The 22,675-nt window shown below is 46.5% G+C and overlaps 1 protein-coding gene across 1 annotated transcript in view; it reads right to left on the reverse strand.

Annotated features, from left to right (window-relative positions):
- Window positions 1-22,675, reverse strand: part of GPC2 (glypican 2) — a 46,989-nt gene that overhangs the window by 22,059 nt on the left and 2,255 nt on the right. The window contains exons 2-6 of the mRNA XM_066593782.1: window positions 18,074-18,255; window positions 17,406-17,564; window positions 14,753-15,066; window positions 12,606-12,686; window positions 94-259 (exon numbers count right to left, since the gene is read on the reverse strand). Of these exons, the coding sequence (XP_066449879.1) occupies window positions 94-259; window positions 12,606-12,686; window positions 14,753-15,066; window positions 17,406-17,564; window positions 18,074-18,227 (874 nt within the window). The 5' untranslated portion in view covers window positions 18,228-18,255. The remainder of the gene's footprint in view (window positions 1-93; window positions 260-12,605; window positions 12,687-14,752; window positions 15,067-17,405; window positions 17,565-18,073; window positions 18,256-22,675) is intronic.

Consider the following 22,675-nt stretch of genomic DNA (forward strand, 5'->3'; position numbering starts at 1 on the left):
GGTAATGGGTGTCATACCCAAACGAATACAGTATTTTAAGCAATCCATACATGTAGTTTTAGAATAATTATCGTAACCAGAAATAAAACTCACCTATCAAACTGTTCCAGTCAGCATCCATGTCTGCTTGGTGAGCCAGGCAGCCCTTCATGACATTGAGGCATAGGCCGTGGCATGGCAGCAGCCCAGTGTGACCACGGCATAATGGACAATACCACATCCGCATGGCAGCTCGGAGACAATCGGGAGGCGGCACTGTCTAGAGAAAGAAAAGTACTGGAAATAAAGTACTCTAAACTATCATGACAATGATAAATATCATGACCACTTTACACCAGGCCAAAGTCAATAGCATCATGTTGTGGCCCACTAATGGCCACTGAATCACGATTAAAGGGCCTGAAACTACGTGCCTGTCTCAGATGAGCCATCCAACTGGCTCACATTTCCTGTAAATGAGCGAAAAATCTGATCAGGTGATCATCCGTGGCCAAGGAGAGAGAGGGATTTGCTGTTTTGCATACATTATATGCTTTCTGTTAGCTGCTCTCCTGCAGTCATACAAGGAGGGGTTCATGAAGCCGAGACCTCAGGAGGTAAGTAATCTCCGTGCTCCCTGCGTCTCTCATCGGTGATCTACTGTATCCTACAGAACGCTCCAAATGTATAGACAAATAGTGGCACATCTCCCACAGTAAAAAATAGGCATATAGCGCTTGGTGTATATTTTTTTGCTGTGGTCCTCTAGATAGGAAGCATTTTCCTATACAGGTAAAAAAAAGTAAATCGCTGTTCGCCACCCTGATAAATACGCTGGCGAATGATGCGCTGCGGGTACAATGAAGCGCTCGATATAAGCCATGAACTTTTCCTATGGTATTTGCTGACTGTAGGGCCAAGGCGCAATGTGAACAGAACAGAACCGAGAGGCAACACTGCAGTCACTGAGGACAAAAAGACAATAAATGTTACCCTCAATATAACAACACGAACACCAAGAAAGCAACATCTGATATCTCAGCTTCCTAGATCCTTGTGGTTTGACAAGAAAGGGAAATGGGGGCTCTGAATATGTGATCGGCTGAATATTCATATCTTTGGCTGGAGTATGACTTTAACCCCTTAACAACTGCCTATACACCTTTTCACATCGGCCATTAGGGGGCTTTATTCTGATGCATTGTCTTTTAACAGCGGCTGCATCAGAAGCCTGGCATGAGTCTCCTATACCAGGAGGAGCAGGTGCTTGGGGGTGCATAACAGCCTGGCACCTACTCAGACAGCAGGAGCCAGAGAAACCCTGCTGTTTACCTTTTTACAGGCTCCCTCTCTCACCCATCAGACCTCCACGATGTGCTCCCAATGGTTTGCTTTGGCACTTAGAGGCTAGAATATGGCCTCTGGGTCTGCCAGCTACGTGACCCATGAGGCTCAGCCTCTAGCTAAGCTCCATAGGCTTTGTAATAAACTGTTAAACTGAAGTATAGAAGTGTATTAGAAGAATGCTAAAATACGGTGAAATTCAAGTTCCCTAGTGGGACAAAAATAATAAGTAAAAAAAGTATAAAATTAAAATTGTAAAAAAATAATAAAAAATGAAAAGGCAAAACCCCACCTTTCCCCCGGTATTAGTGTATCTTGACGCCACCAGGTATTCCTGGTGGAGCCAAGATTGACAGGGGTGTGACGCCCCCTGTACTTGATTGGCTGACAGGCTGTGGAGCGGCAGGTCCTGCAAGGCCAGTAAAAATTTTGCTAAGAAGCATACAGTGGCCCGCTGCGCTGCAGTCACTAACCCCCGGAACAAGTGACTTACCCGGCTGCCCCCCTTCCCTGAGAGTGGAAAGGCTGGGCGCCGTTGGAAACATGGAGGGAAAACGCAGTCACACACCACTGCCGGCGGGAGGAAGGGGAGTTGCGGCAGAAAACAGACAAATAACCGGCCGGCGGCAGACAGCTCTGATGCGCCCGACCGAACGGACAACACTGCCGCTGGCAAGGAATGAGGCGCTGCACAGAAATAAGGGCTCAGCGGCCGGCTGCATTGATGCACCGCGGCGGCGTCACACTGCTGTAATTTGCCCGGCGGAACACAGAGTACTGACGCCACCCCTGACTGAGGCACCACAGCAAACTGACAAGTGAGCGGGCGGCCGGGACGGAACACTGAGCCTGCAGCCTGTGCAATGATTTGTCCCAGTGCTGCAGCCTATGCTGACACTTACTATGCTTCTAGGCAGACGTTACGACATGTAGATGGTGCCATGTTACAGCATTTACAGGTAATAATGTCAGCCTAAGAAGTATTGTAACCCTCAGACTAATTAAGGCTCCAGCACTGGGACAATCTATGCACACAGCGTGCTGCTAGAACCTATCTGCCTTGAGCCAATTGGGAGCTAGGGGTGTGACAGGGGCGTTCCTCATGTCAAACCCCTAGCCTCCAGTGGCGTCAAGGTACACTAATACCCTTTCCCCCTTTAATACAGTATGAGGAATAAATAAATAAATCACACATGGTACCGCTGTGTTTGTAGTGACCCAGAGGATAAAAGTAGTCCATTATTTAACCTGCACGGGGGACGTCATGAAAAAAAAACTACAAAAAAACTTGGCAAAAATAGCTAATTTTATCTATCTCACTTTACAAAAAACAGAATAGAAAGTGATCATAACATTGCATGGATCGGCAAATGGTACCATAAAAAGTACACCTCATCCTGAAAAAAAACAAAAAAACAGCACCTTTGACAAAAAAAGGTGTCTTTCACATTTGTTTTTTAAAGCGTGAAAAAGTTGCAAAACAAAAAAACTATATAAATTCAGTATTCGTGTAATCGTACCGGCCTGCAGAATTAATTTAACATATTATTTATACTGCACGGTGGACACTGTTTAAAATAATAAACACGCCAGAATTGCAGATTTTGTTAGGCCTCCTTCCCACGAACGGATTTCCGCCGCGTAATTCGCGGCGAAAATCCGCTGCGTTGCCCGCAGCTATTAGGTTCTATTGAACCTAATAGCACAATGCTCACGATGCGTAATTCCACCGCGGAATTACGCACCGCGATTTCTCCCGTCCTCACCCGCAGCATGCTCTATTTTCTGCGGGTGAGGACGGGCTGTACGCACTGACGGCTTCCATTGCAGTCAATGGAAGCCGTCCGTTCACGCTATCTCCCGCTGTAACCAGCGGGAGATAGCGTGAAAAAACGCTTTCCCGCCCACCGCCGCGCGTCATCTGACGCCAAATGACGCGGCCGGCCGCGTCACGTGACACGCTCGGTGACGCGGCGGTGGTGGGCGGTGACGGGCGGTGACGCGCGGCGGTGGGCGGGGAAGCGATTTCACGCTATCTCCCGCAGGTAAGTATAGGGGCTCTGGGGGGCGCCGTGACGGGCTTCACAGCGGAATATTACGCTGCGGAGCCCGTCACGCTCGTGGGAAGGAGGCCTTAATCTTGCCTCTAGAAATAAATGGAATAAAGAGAAATTCAAATATTACATGTTCCCAAAAATTGAATAAACAAAGACGGGAGTTCATCCTGCTTAAAACAAGCCCTTCTAGGGCTCCGTCAATAGAAAAATAGTAATGCTAAGGCCCTTTGGAATGCGGCAACACAAAAGCAAATCTTTAAAAAAATTTTAAAAAAAGGGGGTTTTTGGTACAAAAATAGCAAAACATAAAACAATGTATAAACTTGGTATTGCTGGAATCACGCTGCCCCCGAAAAGAATGTTATCACTTTATTTATTCTGCACACTGAACGCCATAAAAATGTAATCCAAAAAACAAATGGCAGACTTTTTTCTCCAGTCCCCCTAAAAAATGTTAAAAAAAAGTTATACAGAACATTGTATGTACCCCAAGATTCGGGGGCCGCCGCGGAGCGGGGAGCAGCGGCGGAGAGCGGGGAGGAACAGAGGGGAGATCTCTCTCTCCCTCTCTCCCGCCCGCTCTCCCCTGCCCCCCACCACAACTCACCTGTCAGCTGCGGCGGCTCCCGAATCTTCAGGGACGAGCAGGGAGATACTCATCTAAAGCACATTACTCGAGCGAGTAGTGCTTTAGCGAGTATACTCGCTCATCCCTAGCAAACAGGCTTTGTCAATAAGGGGTTAATGGTGTGTCATGTGTGATGGATACGCAGTGTATTTTCCAGCACAGATCTGTATGCAGAAAATATGCAACGTGCTACAGTAGCAGAAAAATGGATGCGATATACAAAAATCTCACATGCTGCCTAACAAATCTGTAGTGTAAATTGACCCGCAGTGCAGATCTTACATTCATAATTAGAGATGAGCGAACGTACTCGTCCGAGCTTGATGCTCGTACGAGTATTAGCGTGTTCGAGATGCTCGTTACTCGTGACGAGTAGCACGCGATGTTCGAGTTACTTTCACTTTCATCTCTGAGACGTTAGCGCGCTTTTCTGGCCAATAGAAAGACAGGGAAGGCATTACAACTTCCCCCTGCGACATTCAAGCCCTATACCACCCCCCTGCAGTGAGTGGCTGGCGAGATCAGGTGTCACCCGAGTATATAAATCGGCCCCTCCCGCGGCTCGCCTCAGATGCGTTCTGACAGAGATCAGGGAAAGTGCTGCTGATGCCGGAGCTGCTATAGGGAGAGTGTTAGGATTGATTTTAGGCTTCAGGAACCCCAAAGGTCCTTCTTAGGGCCACATCTAACCGTGTGCAGTAGTGTGGAGGCTGCTCTTTGCAGTGTTGCACTTTTTTTTTTTTTTGTATATCGGCCGTGCAGAGCATTGCGCCCTGCAGTAATTATACATAGTCCAGGGCCAGTAGTGGTGGTGAGGCAGGGACAGAAGACATATTTATTGAATACTAGCTGATATACCCGGCTTCGCCCGAGTTAATTTGGTACTGGTGTTTATCTGGTGTTCACACGGAAAATCTTATGAAGTCGTGGTTACTTTAGAGATACTGAGGAAAACATATGTTCACCATTTTGCATAGTTCTCTGCGTTACCCAGGAAACACCACGTGGAGGTAACCATGCGACGTTTCCTTCATATAAAATGACATCAGGAAGTGAGAGAATCAGATTACGTACATAAAATTTGGACACTAATTCTTTTGCGCTTAGAATTGAAAAATCGAGTTGGGACCCATTAGCTTTTCATATTTATGACACAATCAATGCTTGTGCCAAATTTCATGTTTCTATGACATTGGGAAGTGAGAGATTTAGATTATGTTCGTAAAATTTGGACGCTAATTCTTTTGCGCATAGAATTGAATAATGGAGTTGGGACCCATTAGCATTTCCTATTTATGACACAATCAATGCTCGTGCCAAATTTCCCGTTTCTATGACACCGGAAAGTGAGAAAATTAGATTCCGTACGTAAAATTTGGACGCTAATTCTTTTTCGCATAGAATTGAGTAATCGAGTTGGGACCCATTAGCTTTTCCTATTTATGACCTAATCAATGCTCGTGCCAAATTTCCCGTTTCTATGACACTGGAAAGTGAGAAAATTACATTCCGCACGTAAAATTTGGACGCTAATTCTTTTGCGCATAGAATTGAATAATGGAGTTGGGACCCATTAGCTTTTATTATTTATGACATAATCAATGCTCGTGCCAAATTTCCCGTTTCTATGACACTGGAAAGTGAGAAAATTACATTCGGCACGTAAAATTTGGACGCTAATTCTTTTGCGCATAGAATTGAATAATCAAGTTGGGACCCATTAGCTTTTCCTATTTATGACATAATCAATGCTTGTGCCAAATTTTTCGTTTCTATGACACCGGAAAGTGAGAAAATTAGATTCCGTACGTAAAATTTGGACGCTAATTTTTTGCGCATAGAATTGAATAATGGAGTTGGGAACCATTAGCTTTTACTATTTATGACATAATCAATGCTCGTGCCAAATTTCCTGTTTCTATGACACCGGAAAGTGAGAAAATTACATTCCGCACGTAAAATTTGGGCGCTAATTCTTTTGCACATAGAATTAAATAATCGAGTTGGGACCCATTAGCTTTTCCTACTTATGACATAATCAATGCTCGTGCCAAATTTCACGTTTCTATGACACCGGAAAGTGAGAAAATTACATTCCGCACGTAAAATTTCGACGCTAATTCTTTTGCGCATAGAATTGAATAATCGAATTGGGACCCATTAGCTTTTCCTTTTTATGACATAATCAATGCTCCTGCCAAATTTCCTGTTTCTATGACATTGGGAAGTGAGTGATTTAGATTATGTACGTTAAATTTTGACGCCAATTCTTTTGCGCTGGAATTGAATAATCGAGTTGGGACCCAATTTATTTTCCTATTTTGGAGACAATCTATGCTTGCGCCAAATTTCATGTTTCTACGACATTTGGAAGTTGGAGAACTTTTGGCGAATCAGTCAGTGAGTCAGTCAGTCAGTCAGTCAGTCAGTGAGTGAGTGAGTGAGTGAGTGAGTGAGTGAGTGAGTCAGTCAGTCAGTGAGTCAGTCAGTCAGTGAGGGCTTTCAGCTTTATATATATAGATAGGCAGTGGGCCTTTCCAAAAACATTTGGGAAAAAAAATCTATTTGGGCTGCCTGTGACTGTCCTCAGTGTACTGGGTCTCTGCTGGGGGTAGTTGTCCTAATTCATACGCAGCCAGCTAAGTGTTAAAGCAGGCTTGCGCAAAATTATTTCCTGGCTCTGCTGTGCGTTCCGTAAGCGAAGTCAGCCTCCAACCACAGGCCAATAAGCGGCACATTTAATTACAGCGTTCTGTTTCTGCACTACTGGTAATACACCATGCTGAGGGGTAGGGGTAGGCCTAGAGGACGTGGACGCGGGCGAGGACGCGGAGGCCCAAGTCAGGGTGTGGGCACAGGCCGAGCTCCTGATCCAGGTGTATCGCAGCCAACTGCTGCGGGATTAGGAGAGAGGCAAGTTTTTGGTGTCCCCAGATTCATCTCACAATTAATGGGTCCACGCGGGAGACCTTTATTAGAAAATGAGCAGTGTGAGCAGGTCCTGTCATGGATGGCAGAAAGTGCATCCAGCAATCTATCGTCCACCCAGAGTTCTGCGCCGTCCACTGCTGCAACTCAGAATCCTCTGGCTGCTGCTCCTCCTTCCTCCCAGCCTCCTCACTCCATTACAATGACACATTCTGAGGAGCAGGCAGACTCCCAGGAACTGTTCTCGGGACCCTGCCCAGAATGGGCAGCAATGGTTCCTCTCCCACTGGAGGAGTTTGTCGTGACCGATGCCCAACCTTTTGAAAGTTCCCGGGGTCCGGGGGATGAGGCTGGGGACTTCGGGCAACTGTCTCAAGACCTTTCAGTGGGTGAGGAGGACGATGACGATGAGACACAGTTGTCTATCAGTGAGGTAGTAGTAAGGGCAGTAAGTCTGAGGGAGGAGCGCACAGAGGATTCGGAGGAAGAGCAGCAGGACGATGAGGTGACTGACCCCACCTGGTTTGCTAAGCCTACTGAGGACAGGTCTTCAGAGGGGGAGGCAAGGGCAGCAGCAGGGCAGGTTGGAAGAGGCAGCGCAGTGGCCAGGGGTAGAGGCAGGGCCAGACCGAATAATCCACCAACTGTTTCCCAAAGCGCCCCATCGCGCCATGCCACCCTGCAGAGGCCGAGGTGCTCAAAGGTCTGGCAGTTTTTCACTGAGAGTGCAGACGACCGACGAACAGTGGTGTGCAACCTTTGTCGCGCCAAGATCAGCCGGGGAGCCACCACCACCAGCCTCACCACCACCAGCATGCGCAGACATATGATGGCCAAGCACCCCACAAGGTGGGACGAAGGCCGTTCACCGCCTCCGGTTTGCACCGCTGCCTCTCCCCCTGTGCCCCAACCTGCCACTGAGATCCAACCCCCCTCTCAGGACACAGGCACTACCGTCTCCTGGCCTGCACCCACACCCTCACCTCCGCTGTGCTTGGCCCCATCCACCAATGTCTCTCAGCGCACCGTCCAGCCGTCGCTAGCGCAAGTGTTGGAGCGCAAGCGCAAGTACGCCGCCACGCACCCGCACGCTCAAGCGTTAAACGTGCATAAATTTATTAGCCTGGAGATGCTGCCGTATAGGGTTGTGGAAACAGAGGCTTTCAAAGGTATGATGGCGGCGGCGGCCCCGCGCTACTCAGTTCCCAGTCGCCACTACTTTTCCCGATGTGCCGTCCCAGCCCTGCACGACCACGTCTCCCGCAACATTGTACGCGCCCTCACCAACGCGGTTACTGCCAAGGTCCACTTAACAACGGACACGTGGACAAGCACAGGCGGGCAGGGCCACTACATCTCCCTGACGGCACATTGGGTGAATTTAGTGGAGGCTGGGACAGAGTCAGAGCCTGGGACCACTCACGTTCTACCCACCCCCAGAATTGCGGGCGCCAGCTCGGTGGTGGTATCTGCGGCGGTGTATGCTTCCTCCACTAAACCACCCTCCTCCTCCTCCTCCTCCTACGCAACCTCTGTCTCGCGATCAAGATGTGTCAGCAGCAGCACGTCGCCAGCAGTCGGTGTTGCGTGGCGTGGCAGCACAGCGGTGGGCAAGCGTCAGCAGGCCGTGCTGAAACTACTCAGCTTAGGAGAGAAGAGGCACACGGCCCACGAACTGCTGCAGGGTCTGACAGAGCAGACCGACCGCTGGCTTGCGCCGCTGAGCCTCCAACCGGGCATGGTCGTGTGTGACAACGGCCGTAACCTGGTGGCGGCTCTGCAGCTCGGCAGCCTCACGCACGTGCCATGCCTGGCCCACGTCTTTAATTTGGTGGTTCAGCGCTTTCTCAAAAGCTACCCACATTTGTCAGACCTGCTCGGAAAGGTGCGCCGGCTCTGCGCACATTTCCGCAAGTCCCACACGGACGCTGCCACCCTGCAACATCGGTTTCATCTGCCAGTGCACCGACTGCTGTGCGACGTGCCCACACGGTGGAACTCTACGCTCCACATGTTGGCCAGGCTCTATGAGCAGCGTAGAGCTATAGTGGAATACCAACTCCAACATGGGCGGCAAAGTGGGAGTCAGCCTCCTCAATTCTTTGCAGAGGAGTGGGCCTGGATGGCAGATATCTGCCAGGTCCTTGGAAACTTTGAGGAGTCTACCCAGATGGTGAGCGGCGATGCTGCAATCATTAGCGTCACCATTCCTCTGCTATGCCTCTTGAGAAGTTCCCTGCAAAGCATAAAGGCAGACGGGGGAAGACAGTATGTCGCTGGATAGTCAGAGCACCCTCCTGTCTATATCTCAGCGCATTGAGGAGGAGGAGGAGGAGGAGCATGAGGAGGGGGAAGAGACAGCTTGGCCCACTGCTGAGGGTACCCATGCTGCTTGCCTGTCATCCTTTCAGCGTGTATGGCCTGAGGAAAAGGAGGAGGAGGATCCTGAAAGTGATCTTCCTAGTGAGGACAGCCATGTGTTGCGTACAGGTACCCTGGCACACATGGCTGACTTCATGTTAGGATGCCTTTCTCGTGACCGTCGCGTTACACGCATTCTGGCCACTACGGATTACTGGGTGTACACACTGCTCAACCCACGGTATAAGGAGAACCTTTCCACTCTCATACCCGAAGAGGAAAGGGGTTCGAGAGTGATGCTATACCATAGGACCCTGGCGGACAAACTGATGGTAAAATTCCCATCCGACAGCGCTAGTGGCCGAAGGCGCAGTTCCAAGGGCCAGGTAGCAGGGGAGGCGCTGAGATCAGGCAGCATGTACAGCGCAGGCAGGGGAACACTCTCTAAGGCCTTTGGCAGCTTTCTGGCTCCCCAGCAAGACTGTGTCACCGCTCCCCAGTCAAGGCTGAGTCGGCGGGAGCACTGTAAAAGGATGGTGAGGGAGTACGTAGCCGATCGCACGACCGTCCTTCGTGACGCCTCTGCCCCCTACAACTACTGGGTGTCGAAGCTGGACACGTGGCCTGAACTCGCGCTGTATGCCCTGGAGGTGCTTGCTTGTCCTGCGGCTAGCGTCTTGTCAGAGAGGGTGTTTAGTGCGGCTGGGGGAATCATCACAGATAAGCGTACCCGCCTGTCAACCGACAGTGCCAACAGGCTTACACTCATCAAGATGAACAAAGCCTGGATTTCCCCAGACTTCTCTTCTCCACCAGCGGACAGCAGCAATACCTAAACAATACGTAGGCTGCACCCGCGGATGGAAGCATCGTTCTCTATCACCATCCAAAACGGGGACCTTTTTGCTTCATCAATCTGTGTATAATATTCCTCCTCCTCCTCCTGCTCCTCCTCCTGAAACCTCACGTAATCACGCTGAACGGGCAATTTTTCTTAGGCCCACAAGGCTCAGTCATATAATTTTTGTAAACAATTTTTATACGTTTCAATGCTCATTAAAGCGTTGAAACTTTCACCTGAACCAATTTTTATTTTAACTGGGCTGCCTCCAGGCCTAGTTACCAATTAAGCCACATTAACCAAAGCGATTAATGGGTTTCACCTGCCCTCTTGGTTGGGCATGGGCAATTTTTCTGAGGTACATTACTGCTGTTGGTACACCAATTTTTTGGGGCCCTCGCCTACAGTGTAATCCAATTAATTTTTTGCCCACCTGCATTAAAGCTGACGTTACATCAGCTGTGCTGGGCACTGCAATGGGATATATTTATGTACCGACGGTGGGTTCCAGGGAGCCACCCATGCTGTGGGTCCACAGGGAGTTGTAACTACATCTGTCCACTTCTAAAGAACCCCGGTCTGACTGGGGCATGCAGTGTGGGCCGAAGCCCACCTGCATTAAACATGACATTACTACCTCAGCTGTGATGGGCAATGCAATGGGATATATTTATGTACCGCTGGTGGCTTCCTGGCACCCACCCATGCTGTCGGTCCACACGGAGTTGTAACTGCATGTGTCCACTTCTAAAGAACCCCAGTCTGACTGGGGCATGCAGTGTGGGCCGAAGCCCACCTGCATTTAACATGACATTACCTCAGCTGTGATGGGCAATGCAATGGGATACATTTATGTACAGCCGGTGGGTTCCAGGGAGCCACCAATGCTGTGGGTGCACACGGAATTCCTATTGCGGAGTTGTACCTGCCTGTGACTATTTATAAAAAACCGCGGTCTGACTGGGGCATGCAGACACCTTGACAGAATGAATAGTGTGTGGCACATAGGTTCCCCATTGCTATGCCCACGTGTGCAGCTCCTGATGGCAGTGGCACAGGATTATATTTCTCATTGCTTCTGTACAGCATTGTGGGCTATCGCCCCGCCCCTTTTAAAGAGGGTCGCTGCCTAGCCATGCCAACCCTCTGCAGTGTGTGCCTGCGGTTCCTCCTCATGGCAGACGCACTTATAAATAGACATGAGGGTGGTGTGGCATGAGGGCAGCTGAAGGCTGCGCAGGGACACTTTGGTGTGCGCTGTGGACACTGCGTCGTGCGGGGGGTGGGGGTGGGGCAGCATGTAACCCAGGAGAAGTGGCAGCGGAGTGTCATGCAGGCAGTGATTGTGCTTTGTTGGAGGTAGTGTGGTGCTTAGCTAAGGTATGCCATGCTAATGAGGGCTTTTCAGAAGTAAAAGTTGTTGGGGGGGGGGGGGGGGGGCACTCTTGCCGCTATTGTGGCTTAATAGTGTGACCTGGGAACTTGAGATGTAGCCCAACATGTAGCCCCTCGCCTGCCCTATCCGTTGCTGTGTCGTTCCCATCACTTTCTTGAATTGCCCAGATTTTCACGAATGAAAACCTTAGCGAGCATCGGCGATATACAAAAATGCTCGGGTCGCCCATTGACTTCAATGGGGTTCGTTACTCGAAACGAACCCTCGAGCATCGCGATAATTTCGTCCCGAGTAACGAGCACCCGAGCATTTTGGTGCTCGCTCATCTCTATTCATAATTAATGCTGGGGATTGGTTGCAGATTTGTTAGAGATTTTTAGATCTGAGTTCAACGGGGGAAGTAAAAATCTGCAACCAATCCAAGTTGTTGCAGATTTTGCTGCAAATTCCGTGTGGATTCTTGCACCCAAATCCGCAGGTAGAGACAACTTGGAAGATTGATGTAAAAAACCATTTTATTCACCCTCAGCACTCCCTCCCCGCTCGGCTTGCCTGGTCCCTGCACCCTAGCCAAGTGATGATGTGTCATATAGACATGTGACTACTGCAGCCAATCACAGTCTGTAGCGGTTGTGTATGATAACACATTATTGCTGGAGACCAGTGGGAAAGCAGCAATAAGCTTCAGTGGAGAGAAGATGCTGAAGGAAAGTATCCATTTTTTTAGTTCTGATGAGTAGCGGCAAATCCACAAGCAAATCTGAGCCAAAATTGTCCAAATTTTGCACTGCAAAATTCCCTGTGGATTTGCTGCAGAAATTCCGGCCATATTTTCCCCATTAAATAGGCAATGTGTGAATACACCCTAGAGAGTGCAGCAAGGAGACCTTTTGCTGTGGATTGTGAAGTGTATTCCACAACAATCCATCTACTCTATCATCAGCGTCACTTACCTTCCCTCTTCCATGCTTTGTTGGAATAGTCTAATAATAGGGTCGTCTCTAGGGAAATAAGTGAAAGGACCGTACAGGTGGTGGGGGATGGGTCTAGTAACATGACCCAGTGTTGTACCTTGGTTGCTCTGCTGACGATGTCACTTGCCGTTGCCAGTCCTTGCACCAGTGTTCTTGCTGCTCCTAATGCTCGTGTGACCTGGAGAGGATGAAGCAGTGGTAAGTATAACTACAGTAAGTGTCTACAGAAGACCTGTGTGACTCGTAGCCGTGAGCATTAATAAAAATAAATGGTAAAATAGATGTCTCATTGAATTTTTCTAATTAGTCCTGATAAAAATATGGCACAACTGCTGCTGTGACCCTCTCGCTGCTCTCTGTGTTGTCCTCATCATTGAGAGATCATTCTCTTCCCGGTAACAGGGCTTGAATATCCCACCTCCAGCAAGAGATTGCTGTGATTGGATCATGAGCGCCGTAGCTCAACCAATCAGAGCTGGTGCTCGATGAACCAATCACAGCCATTCAGTGAATGACACCATTGAATGGCTGTATTTGTTCATCGAGCGCCATCTCTGATTGGCTGAGGCGATGTTCCTGAACCAATCACAGCAATCTCTTGCTGGAGGTGGGGTACTCAAGCTCCGTTACCAAGAAGAGAATGCTCAGTCAGCGCTGAGGACTACACAGAAGACTGCCGGAGTGCCGTAAGGCACCCAAATGCTGCCTGCTAGGTGAGTATTAAGACACCCCCTGAAAATAAGACACTGTACCTCTTTTGGGGCAAAAATTAATATAAGACAGTGTCTTATTTTCGTGGAAACACGGTAGTTGTGTATCTCTGGGATCAGAGACAGCTGAAAACTGCATTTCAGGTTAAGTTTCTCTTTAACCCCTTAATGGCACAGGATGTTCTCTGCATGTGGGGTTTGTATAGAAAGGTATTAGAGCCAATCCCGCCGCATACAATGCAGATGCCTGCTGTTTCTTACAGCTGACACCCGCTGGCAACAGCTGCGACCAGCATGAACGCTGATTGTGGACTGTTAACCCTTTAAGCGCCGTAAAAGTCTGATCTGTCAAAGTAACGCATTGTGTGTCCTGTACAGTGAACGTCTGAGAAAAAATATTATGTATATATATTTATATTACCCAATTTTTTTGCTGTGCTATTAAAAAAACAGAATATCTTCAGAAAAAAAAATATATATTTTCTACCGCCATCTGCTGACCACCATAAGATTTTTATTTTTACATCGACATTGTTGTGATAGGCCTTGTTTTTTGCAGGACATCCTTTAGTTTCAATCGGTACCATTTTGGAGTACGCATGGCTTTTTGATCACTTTTTATTAATTTTTTCTTGGAGATGGGGGTGACCAAAAAAAAAAAGTGCAATATACGCCGCCCCGTGTATCACAAGGGAGCGTAGAACATCTAGCCGACTTATTTTACCCGATTCCACCCTTTCCCCAGTTTTACAGACAACCTGTTCCTTGGGCACCTCCTCATTCTTCCCGCATGGCTGTAGCGTTTCTGTCACTTATCTGTACATCAGTAGTTAAACAGTGCTGATTCCTGATTGGCCAGGGCTGTGCACATGAGAGTGAAGAGGGGCCCCAGGAACAGGTGAATCAGTGGTGTAACCAAAAAAAGACAGCACCAAGTATATAACTTCCTCCCTCTGATCCTTGAACAAATTGTGACTTAAGACCAGATGACCGCTCTAAGAGTAGGGCAAAACTGACATTAGGAGCTCATTCACACGGGCGTATGTGTACAACGCTGCGAATATCATGCAGCGTTGTACTCATCACAGGCCATTTGCTCTGCTGACAGAGAGCTGTCAAAGATTGCTTATAGGCTGCGATTAGCAATGCGCATGCGCAGTGTGACTTATTTCTTCTTCAAATTCCCCGCTCTGTGCAGAGTGGGGCTCTGTGTTGAAACGTTGCCCTATCACAAGGCCTGTGAATGGACATCGCTTCATACTCTGCCCTCCAAGGGCTGTGTATGATCCGCGGAGAAATAAAGCATGCTGCGATATATTTCTCCTGCGTATCATACGCAGTGTCCACGCACAGTTCAAACACAGGTGTGAATGCAAGAATAAAAAGTCCATACACTTGCATTGCCTCCATTCACTGCGTGTTACACACTGGAAATACGCGTGCGTAATAAGCAGTGGCAATACGCCCGAGTGAATGAGCCCTAAGAGATATCTTTGCAATATTTATTAAACTAAAACTTTCTCCTCCTCCAAACCTGTATCCGAAGCTTTCGCGGGATGTCTCCGAAAGGCCTCAGCTCCTCGGCTCTACGGGCTGCGCACTCCATGTAGCCTGCACTTAGCTCGTAATGGGGAAGCAGCAGCCGGAGGGTACGTTCTAAAAGTGCTGCCCAAAACTCAGAAAGTGCCTCAGCCAGCCTGGTTGCTCCTCCTCCCATGTAATAAGCTCGAAGCTCGGAGAAGAGAGTGCTGAAGAGAGCCGCATTCTGGGAGTACAGATGTCCGTAAGAAAGTGCAAACATGGCAGAGAGAGAGTTCTCAGAAGAGTCCAGCAGTGCGAGGAAGAATTCTGCAAAAAGTTCAAATAATGATGATAAATTTACCATAAATGTACAACAATGTTTCCATCTGGACAATCCATTGGAACCATATATTTGATAAGTGATTGCTACTGCGCTTTATGTGTGGATTTGTGCATATGGACAATTTAGTGGGATGAGATTACATTTAAATGGAACAATTTCTAAGGGGTTAAAGAGTTTTTCCAGGGAGAATACCACTGATGACCTATTCTCAGGATAGGTCATTAATAGTTGATTGGTTGGGGTCCGCTGCCCAGGACCTGACCGATCAGCTAGCGGGCGAATGCTGTCAGCACCCCAAATACACAGAGGTTGGAGCTGAAGCAGCGTATGACCTCTGTGTAGTGGCCGATGCTTGTAACTGCAGGCACAGCTCTTATTGAAATCAACGCGAGCTGTGCCTGCAGTTACAAGCACCGGCCACTACACGGAGGTCGGCATGGAGACTTCCGCTGCTTCAGCTCTGACCTCTGTGTTATTGCTGCGCTGACAGCATGTGACTGATCAGCTGATTGATCGGGGTCCGGGGTGACGGACCCCGGCCGATTAACTACTGATGATCAATCCTGAGGATAGGTCATCAACAGTATTCTCCCTGGAAAACCCCTTTAAGTATCTCACTGTTCATCAGTGCTCTGTGATATAATTAATTCCTACAACACATATAACCTGGAATCATGTAAGTAATATTCATTCTCAGAAAAAGAAGAAATGTTTGATTACTGGGGCAGTAATAACCTGCTGGACTACAAGTTTTAAATGGCCATGGCACCTTGAGACAACGTATGTTAATATGGCAGCCAATGTGAGAAGCAGCAAAAGTGAAAATCACTTTTTCTTAAAATGATATATCTGCTGAGAAATCCCTGTAAAGTGCTGGCCACTAGGAGTCTACCGTCTTTATAACTCGCTGTCCACGCCCAGAGTCAAGTGATGTCATCCCTAGTAACACAGAAAACAAGATGCACTACAGGAAGTAGAGGAGAGTGATGACTTATATTGCCCATAGAAGTCTATGGAAAGGAGAGGGGAAGGGGGAAGCTTCTGCAGATGGAGAGGCACTCACACAAATCCTGTAGCTCATAGTACTCTGTTACAGCTACTGGAATCAGTAATCCAAACCTCCGACTCCTCAATGCTCCCAGACTCTGACTCCTTCACATAGGACTGATTTTTGTCATAAATTTACTGTACTAAAATGGTAACATCAGCAGAAGGATCCTCAGTCTAATGGAAAGGAAAGGCAATAACTGATTTTCTATTGATGTTCCCGCATCCTAGTTCTCAATGTTTTTGATAAATAGGGGCTTAGATCAATAGAATATATATGTATACGACATTTCTAAACTTTCCAAAATGCCTATAAAAGTAAATATGCAACAAATTCTGCATTTAATTAATTATACCATATATAAGCTGGAGTCGGTACATTTGTACTGACTCTGACTCCACAGCCCTGCTCAGTACTGCTGTACACTGTCCTCTATAATGCTGTTGTTCCTCTGTGTTACATTGGTGTACTTTCTGTCTATGTATTTCATGAGCAGCATGTAGACAGATGATCTGGATGAAAAAAAGACCTGCATGTCCTATTTTGGTCCGTATTCAGATAGGACAGCACATGGACCAGTGTGCTGTTCGATGTGAGTTGCACCCAAGATTCTTGAGCACAACTCACACTTCCCCAGCGAGTATAGTCTAATCTGCAGTTTCTCCATATGCAGCATATAGAAGACACCATAGCAACCAGTCTACACCCACCAGCTCAGTGAAGACTGAGCATCAGCTATACAGCCTGCAGAGGAAAAAAGTTGGCCATAAATGCAAGAAACAAGTCCTCACAGCCAAACTCCCAGCAATTATATATTTATAATCTATTCTACATACAGGTTAGGAAGATTACTGAGGGCTATAACACTAATTTATAAGGTATGTATAACATATGGGTTTTTTACCCCATATATCATGCAATGTAATGAATAGAGATGAGCGAGTATACTCGGTAAAGGCAATTGCTCGAGCGAGCATTGCCTTTAGCGAGTACCTGCCTGCTCGAGATGAAACGTTCGGGTGCCGGCGGCGGGCAGGAGCTGCGGGGGAGAGCGGGAGCGGAACGGAGAGGAGATCTCTCCCTCCCTCTCCCCCCCCCCCCCCCCCCGCTCCCTCCTGCTGACAGCCGCTACTCACTGCTCCCCCCCCCCCCCCCCCCGCACCCGAACGGGGAGATACTCAATTGCTTTTACCGAGTATACTCGCTCATCTCTAGTAATGAATAAATTGTGGTTGAAGGAATATGAAAGAAAAAATATCCGATGTTCACACTCACCCTGGAACCTCTTCCTTGCCTTGGTTAATAGTCCTGTGGGATAACTGACGGTCTCATTGACAATGCGTGCTAAATCTCTGACGCTCTCCTCACTCAGCCTCTGTTCAGTCTCGCTGGGACAGCAGGTATACTCCTGGGGACATATCCGAAGGTGTTCCCCTACAAAACACAGCAAAGGTAAGATACCTGGATTCGGAATACATTATACAGCTTAACTCTCAAAGAGCATAGGGCTTGTGTAGACTGGACAAAAATTTGGGATGATAGCTAGCTAGCTGTGAGTTAAATAGAAAGACATAGGCACGGAAACTTCTGTTAGCTATGTGTGCTTATATGTAAATAAGGAGGATGGAACAATACCTCTGCAGCGCCACCTATTGGATGGCAGCATTCCTTCATATCAATGCTTGACCCCTTATACAGGTCTGTAGAGCAATGATTGGGAATTGAAAACCAAGCCAGTATCCATACATAGACAGCTGTTTCGGGGTGTTTGCCCCTCATCAGTGTGCCGTAAGATTCTGGCTTGGCTGGTGAGAGGTCTGTGACATCAGGCAGGAGGCGTAATATCTCTCCTTAGGAAAAGCACCTGGAAGGTGAGTGAGGAGACTTATAAGGCCACCCATGCCCATACAGTAATAATAGTGACAGATAAATGGCTGATGTACCAGATATTGGGGTTCGGACCTCAGGGATGTCACTTAGGCCCTTGTCTCTAAGCTCTCTGGCAGCTTCCAGACAACTTCGCACTTCACTGGCCCTGGCATTGAGGATTCCTGGTACAGCAGTCAGGAAGAAGAGGGCAAGCTGGTAAGCAGGCATGACAGCCGAGACTGCGTGAGGAAGGGGTCTGTAAATACAGAAAAGTATTAGCCAGCACAGGGAATTGTGAGAGAAGCATAGTGATACAAAGTGGCATAATGTGTGCATATATATATATATACACAAACACACACATACAGGGAATTACATGGACTGTGCAAGAAGATACTGCTACAAAGTGTGATTACAGAGTGTTATAAGGAGGAGCTACATAAAGATATATGGAATAATACTGTCACTATCCATATATTTCTGGCTGCACTACATAAAGACATCATAGGGAAACTGCATACTAAATAGATATATGCAGAGATAAACAGATAGTGTAGGGAGAAATATAGGGACAGAAGAAGAATACTGAGGGGAATCTACCTCCCCGCTATGCATACATACTGAGAATGTAACTGACCTCTATGTATATATGCTGAGGAGAATCTACCTCCCCGCTATGTGTATATACTGAGAATGTAACGGACCTCTATGTGTGTATACTGAGAATGTAACTGACCTCTATGTGTGTATACTGAGAAGAATCTACCTCACCTCTATGTGTATATACTGAGAATCTAACTGACCTCTATGTGTATATACTGAGGAGAATCTACCTCACCTCTATGTGTATATGCTGAGGAGAATCTACCTCACCTCTCTGTGTATATACTGAGGGGAATCTACCTCACCCCTATGTGTATATACTGAGGAGAATCTACCTCACCTCTATGTGTATATACTGAGGAGAATCTACCTCACCTCTATGTGTATATACTGAGGGGAATCTATCTTACCTCTATGTGTATATACTGAGAATCTAACTGACCTCTATGTGTATATACTGAGGAGAATCTACCTCACCTTTATGTGTATATACTGAGGAGAATCTACCTCACCTCTGTGTGTATATACTGAGGAGAATCTATTCCACCTCTGTGCGTATATACTGAGGAGAATCTACCTCCCCTCTATGTGTATATACTGAGGAGGATCTACCTCACCTCTATGTGTATATACTGAGGAGAATCTACCTTACCTCTGTGTGTATATACTGAGGAGAATGTACCTCACCTCTGTGTGTATATACTGAGGAGAATCTACCTCACCACTATGTAAATATATACTTAGGAGAATCTAACTCACCTCTATATGTATATACTGAGGAGAATGTACCTCACCTCTGTGTGTATATACTGAGGAGAATCTACCTCACCTCTATATGTATATACTGGGGAGAATCTACCTCACCTCTATGTGTATATACTGAGAAGAATCTACCTCACCTCTATGTGTATATACTGAGGGGAATCTACCTTACCTCTATGTGTATATACTGAGAATCTAACTGACCTCTATGTGTATATACTGAGGAGAATCTACCTCACCTTTATGTGTATATACTGAGGAGAATCTACCTCACCTCTGTGTGTATATACTGAGGAGAATCTATTCCACCTCTGTGCGTATATACTGAGGAGAATCTACCTCCCCTCTATGTGTATATACTGAGGAGGATCTACCTCACCTCTATGTGTATATACTGAGGAGAATCTACCTTACCTCTGTGTGTATATACTGAGGAGAATGTACCTCACCTCTGTGTGTATATACTGAGGAGAATCTACCTCACCACTATGTAAATATATACTTAGGAGAATCTAACTCACCTCTATATGTATATACTGAGGAGAATGTACCTCACCTCTGTGTGTATATACTGAGGAGAATCTACCTCACCTCTATATGTATATACTGGGGAGAATCTACCTCACCTCTATGTGTATATACTGAGGAGAATTTACCTCATGTCTCTGTGTGTATATACTGAGGAGAATCTGCCTTATCTCTGTGTATATACTGAGGAGAATCTACCTCCCCTCTGTGTATATACTGAGGAGAATCTACCTTATCTCTCTGTGTGTATATACTGAGGAGAATTTGACTTATCTCTGTGTATATACTGAAGAGAATCTACCTCCTCTCTGTGTGTATATACTGAAGAGAATCTACCTCACCTGAGCATATACTGAGGAGAATCTACCTCCCCTCCGTGTATATAATGAGGAGAATCTACCTCACCTCCACGTGTATACACTGAGGAGAATCTATATCACCTCTATGTGTATATACTGAGGAGAATCTACCTCACCTCTAAGTGTATATACTGAGGAGAATCTACCCTATCTCTGTGTATATAATGAGAAGAATCTACCTCCTCTCTGTGTGTATATACTGAAGAGAATGTACCTCACCTGAGCATATACTGAGGAGAATCTACCTCCCCTCTGTGTATATACTGAGTAGAATCTACCTCACCTCCACATGTATACACTGAAGAGAAACTATATCACCTCTATGTGTATCTAGTGAGGAGAATCTACCTCTTCTCTATGTGTATATACGGAGGAGAATGTACCTCACCTCTCTGTGTATACACTGAGGAGAATCTATCTCACCCCTATGTGTATATACTAAGGAGAATCTACATCACCTCTATGTATATATACTAAGGAGAAGCTACCTCACCTCTATGTGTATATACTGAGGAGAATTTGCCTTACCTCTGTGTAAAAATCTGAGGAGAATTCACGTCACTTCTCTGTGTATATGCTGAGGAGAATCCACATAACCTCCAAGTGTATATACTGAGGAGACTCTACCTCCCCTCTGTGTGTATATACTGAGGAGACTCTACCTCCCCTCTGTGTGTATATACTGAGGAGAATCTACCTCACCACTATGTAAATATATACTTAGGAGAATCTAACTCACCTCTATATGTATATACTGAGGAGAATCTATCTCATCTCTATGTGTATATACTGAGGAGAATCTACCTCCCCTCTGTGTGTATATACTGAGGAGAATCTACCTCACCACTATGTAAATATATACTTAGGAGAATCTAACTCACCTCTATATGTATATACTGAGGAGAATCTATCTCATCTCTATGTGTATATACTGAGGAGAATCTACCTCCCCTCTGTGTATATACTGAGGAGAATCTACCTCCCCTCTATGTGTATATACTGAGGAGAATCTACCTCACCTCTATTTGTATATACTGAGGAGAATCTACCTCACCTCTATGTGTATATACTGAGGAGAATCTACCTCAACTCTGTGTATATACTGCGGATAATCGACCTCCCCTCTGTGTATATACTGAGGAGAATCTACCTCCCCTCTATGTGTATATACTGAGGAGAATCTACCTCACCTCTATTTGTATATACTGAGGAGAATCTACCTCACCTCTATGTGTATATACTGAGGAGAATCTACCTCACCTCTATGTGTATATACTGAGGAGAATCTACCTCACCTCTATGTGTATATACTGAGGAGAATCTACCTCACCTCTATGTGTATATACGGAGGAGAATCTACCTCCCCTCTGTGTATATACTGAGGAGAATCTACCTCACCTCTTTGTGTATATACTGAGGAGAATCTACCTCATGTCTCTGTGTATATACTGAGGAGAATCTACCTCCCCTCTGTGTATATACTGAGAAGAATCTACCTCACCTTAATATGTGTATACTGAGGAGTATCTACCTCCCCTCTATGTGTATATACTCAGCAGAATCTACCTCACCTCTATGTGTGTATACTGAGGAGAATCTACCTCACCTCTATGTGTATATACTAAGGGGAATCTACCTCACCTCTACGTGTATATACTGAGGAGAATCTACGTCACCAATATGTGTATAGTGAGGAGAATCTACCTCACCTCTATGTGTATATACTGAGGAGAATTTACCTCCCCTCTGTGTATATACTGAGGAGAATCTACCTCCCCACCGTGTGTATATACTGAGGAGTATCTACCTTCTGTGTGTGTGTGTGTATACTGAGGAGAATCTACCTCACCTCTATGTGTACTGAGGAGAATCTACCTCACCTGACCATATACTGAGGAGAATATAATTGATCTTTCTGTGTATATACTGAGGAGAATCTACCTCCCCTCTGTGTATATACTGAGAAGAATCTACCTCACCTTAATGTGTGTATACTGAGGAGTATCTACCTCCCCTCTATGTGTGTATACTGAGCAGAATCTACCTCACCTCTATGTGTGTATACTGAGGAGAATCTACCTCACCTCTATGTGTGTATATTAAGGAGAATCTACCTCCCCTCTACGTGTATATACTGAGGAGATTCTACCTCAGCAATATGTGTATATACTGAAGAGAATATACCTCATCTCTATGTGTATATACTGAAGAGAATCTACCTCTCCTTTGTGTGTATATGCTGAGGAGAATCTACCTCCTCTCTGTGTGTATATACTGAGGAGAATCTACCTCTCCTTTGTGTGTATATGCTGAGGAGAATCTACCTCCTCTCTGTGTGTATATACTGGGAAAATCTACCTCCTCTCTGTGTGTATATACTGAGGAGAATCTACATCACCTCTATGTGTATATACTGAGGAGAAT

Source organism: Eleutherodactylus coqui, chromosome 2 (assembly GCF_035609145.1).
Source record: "Eleutherodactylus coqui strain aEleCoq1 chromosome 2, aEleCoq1.hap1, whole genome shotgun sequence".
Taxonomy (NCBI): domain Eukaryota; kingdom Metazoa; phylum Chordata; class Amphibia; order Anura; family Eleutherodactylidae; genus Eleutherodactylus; species Eleutherodactylus coqui.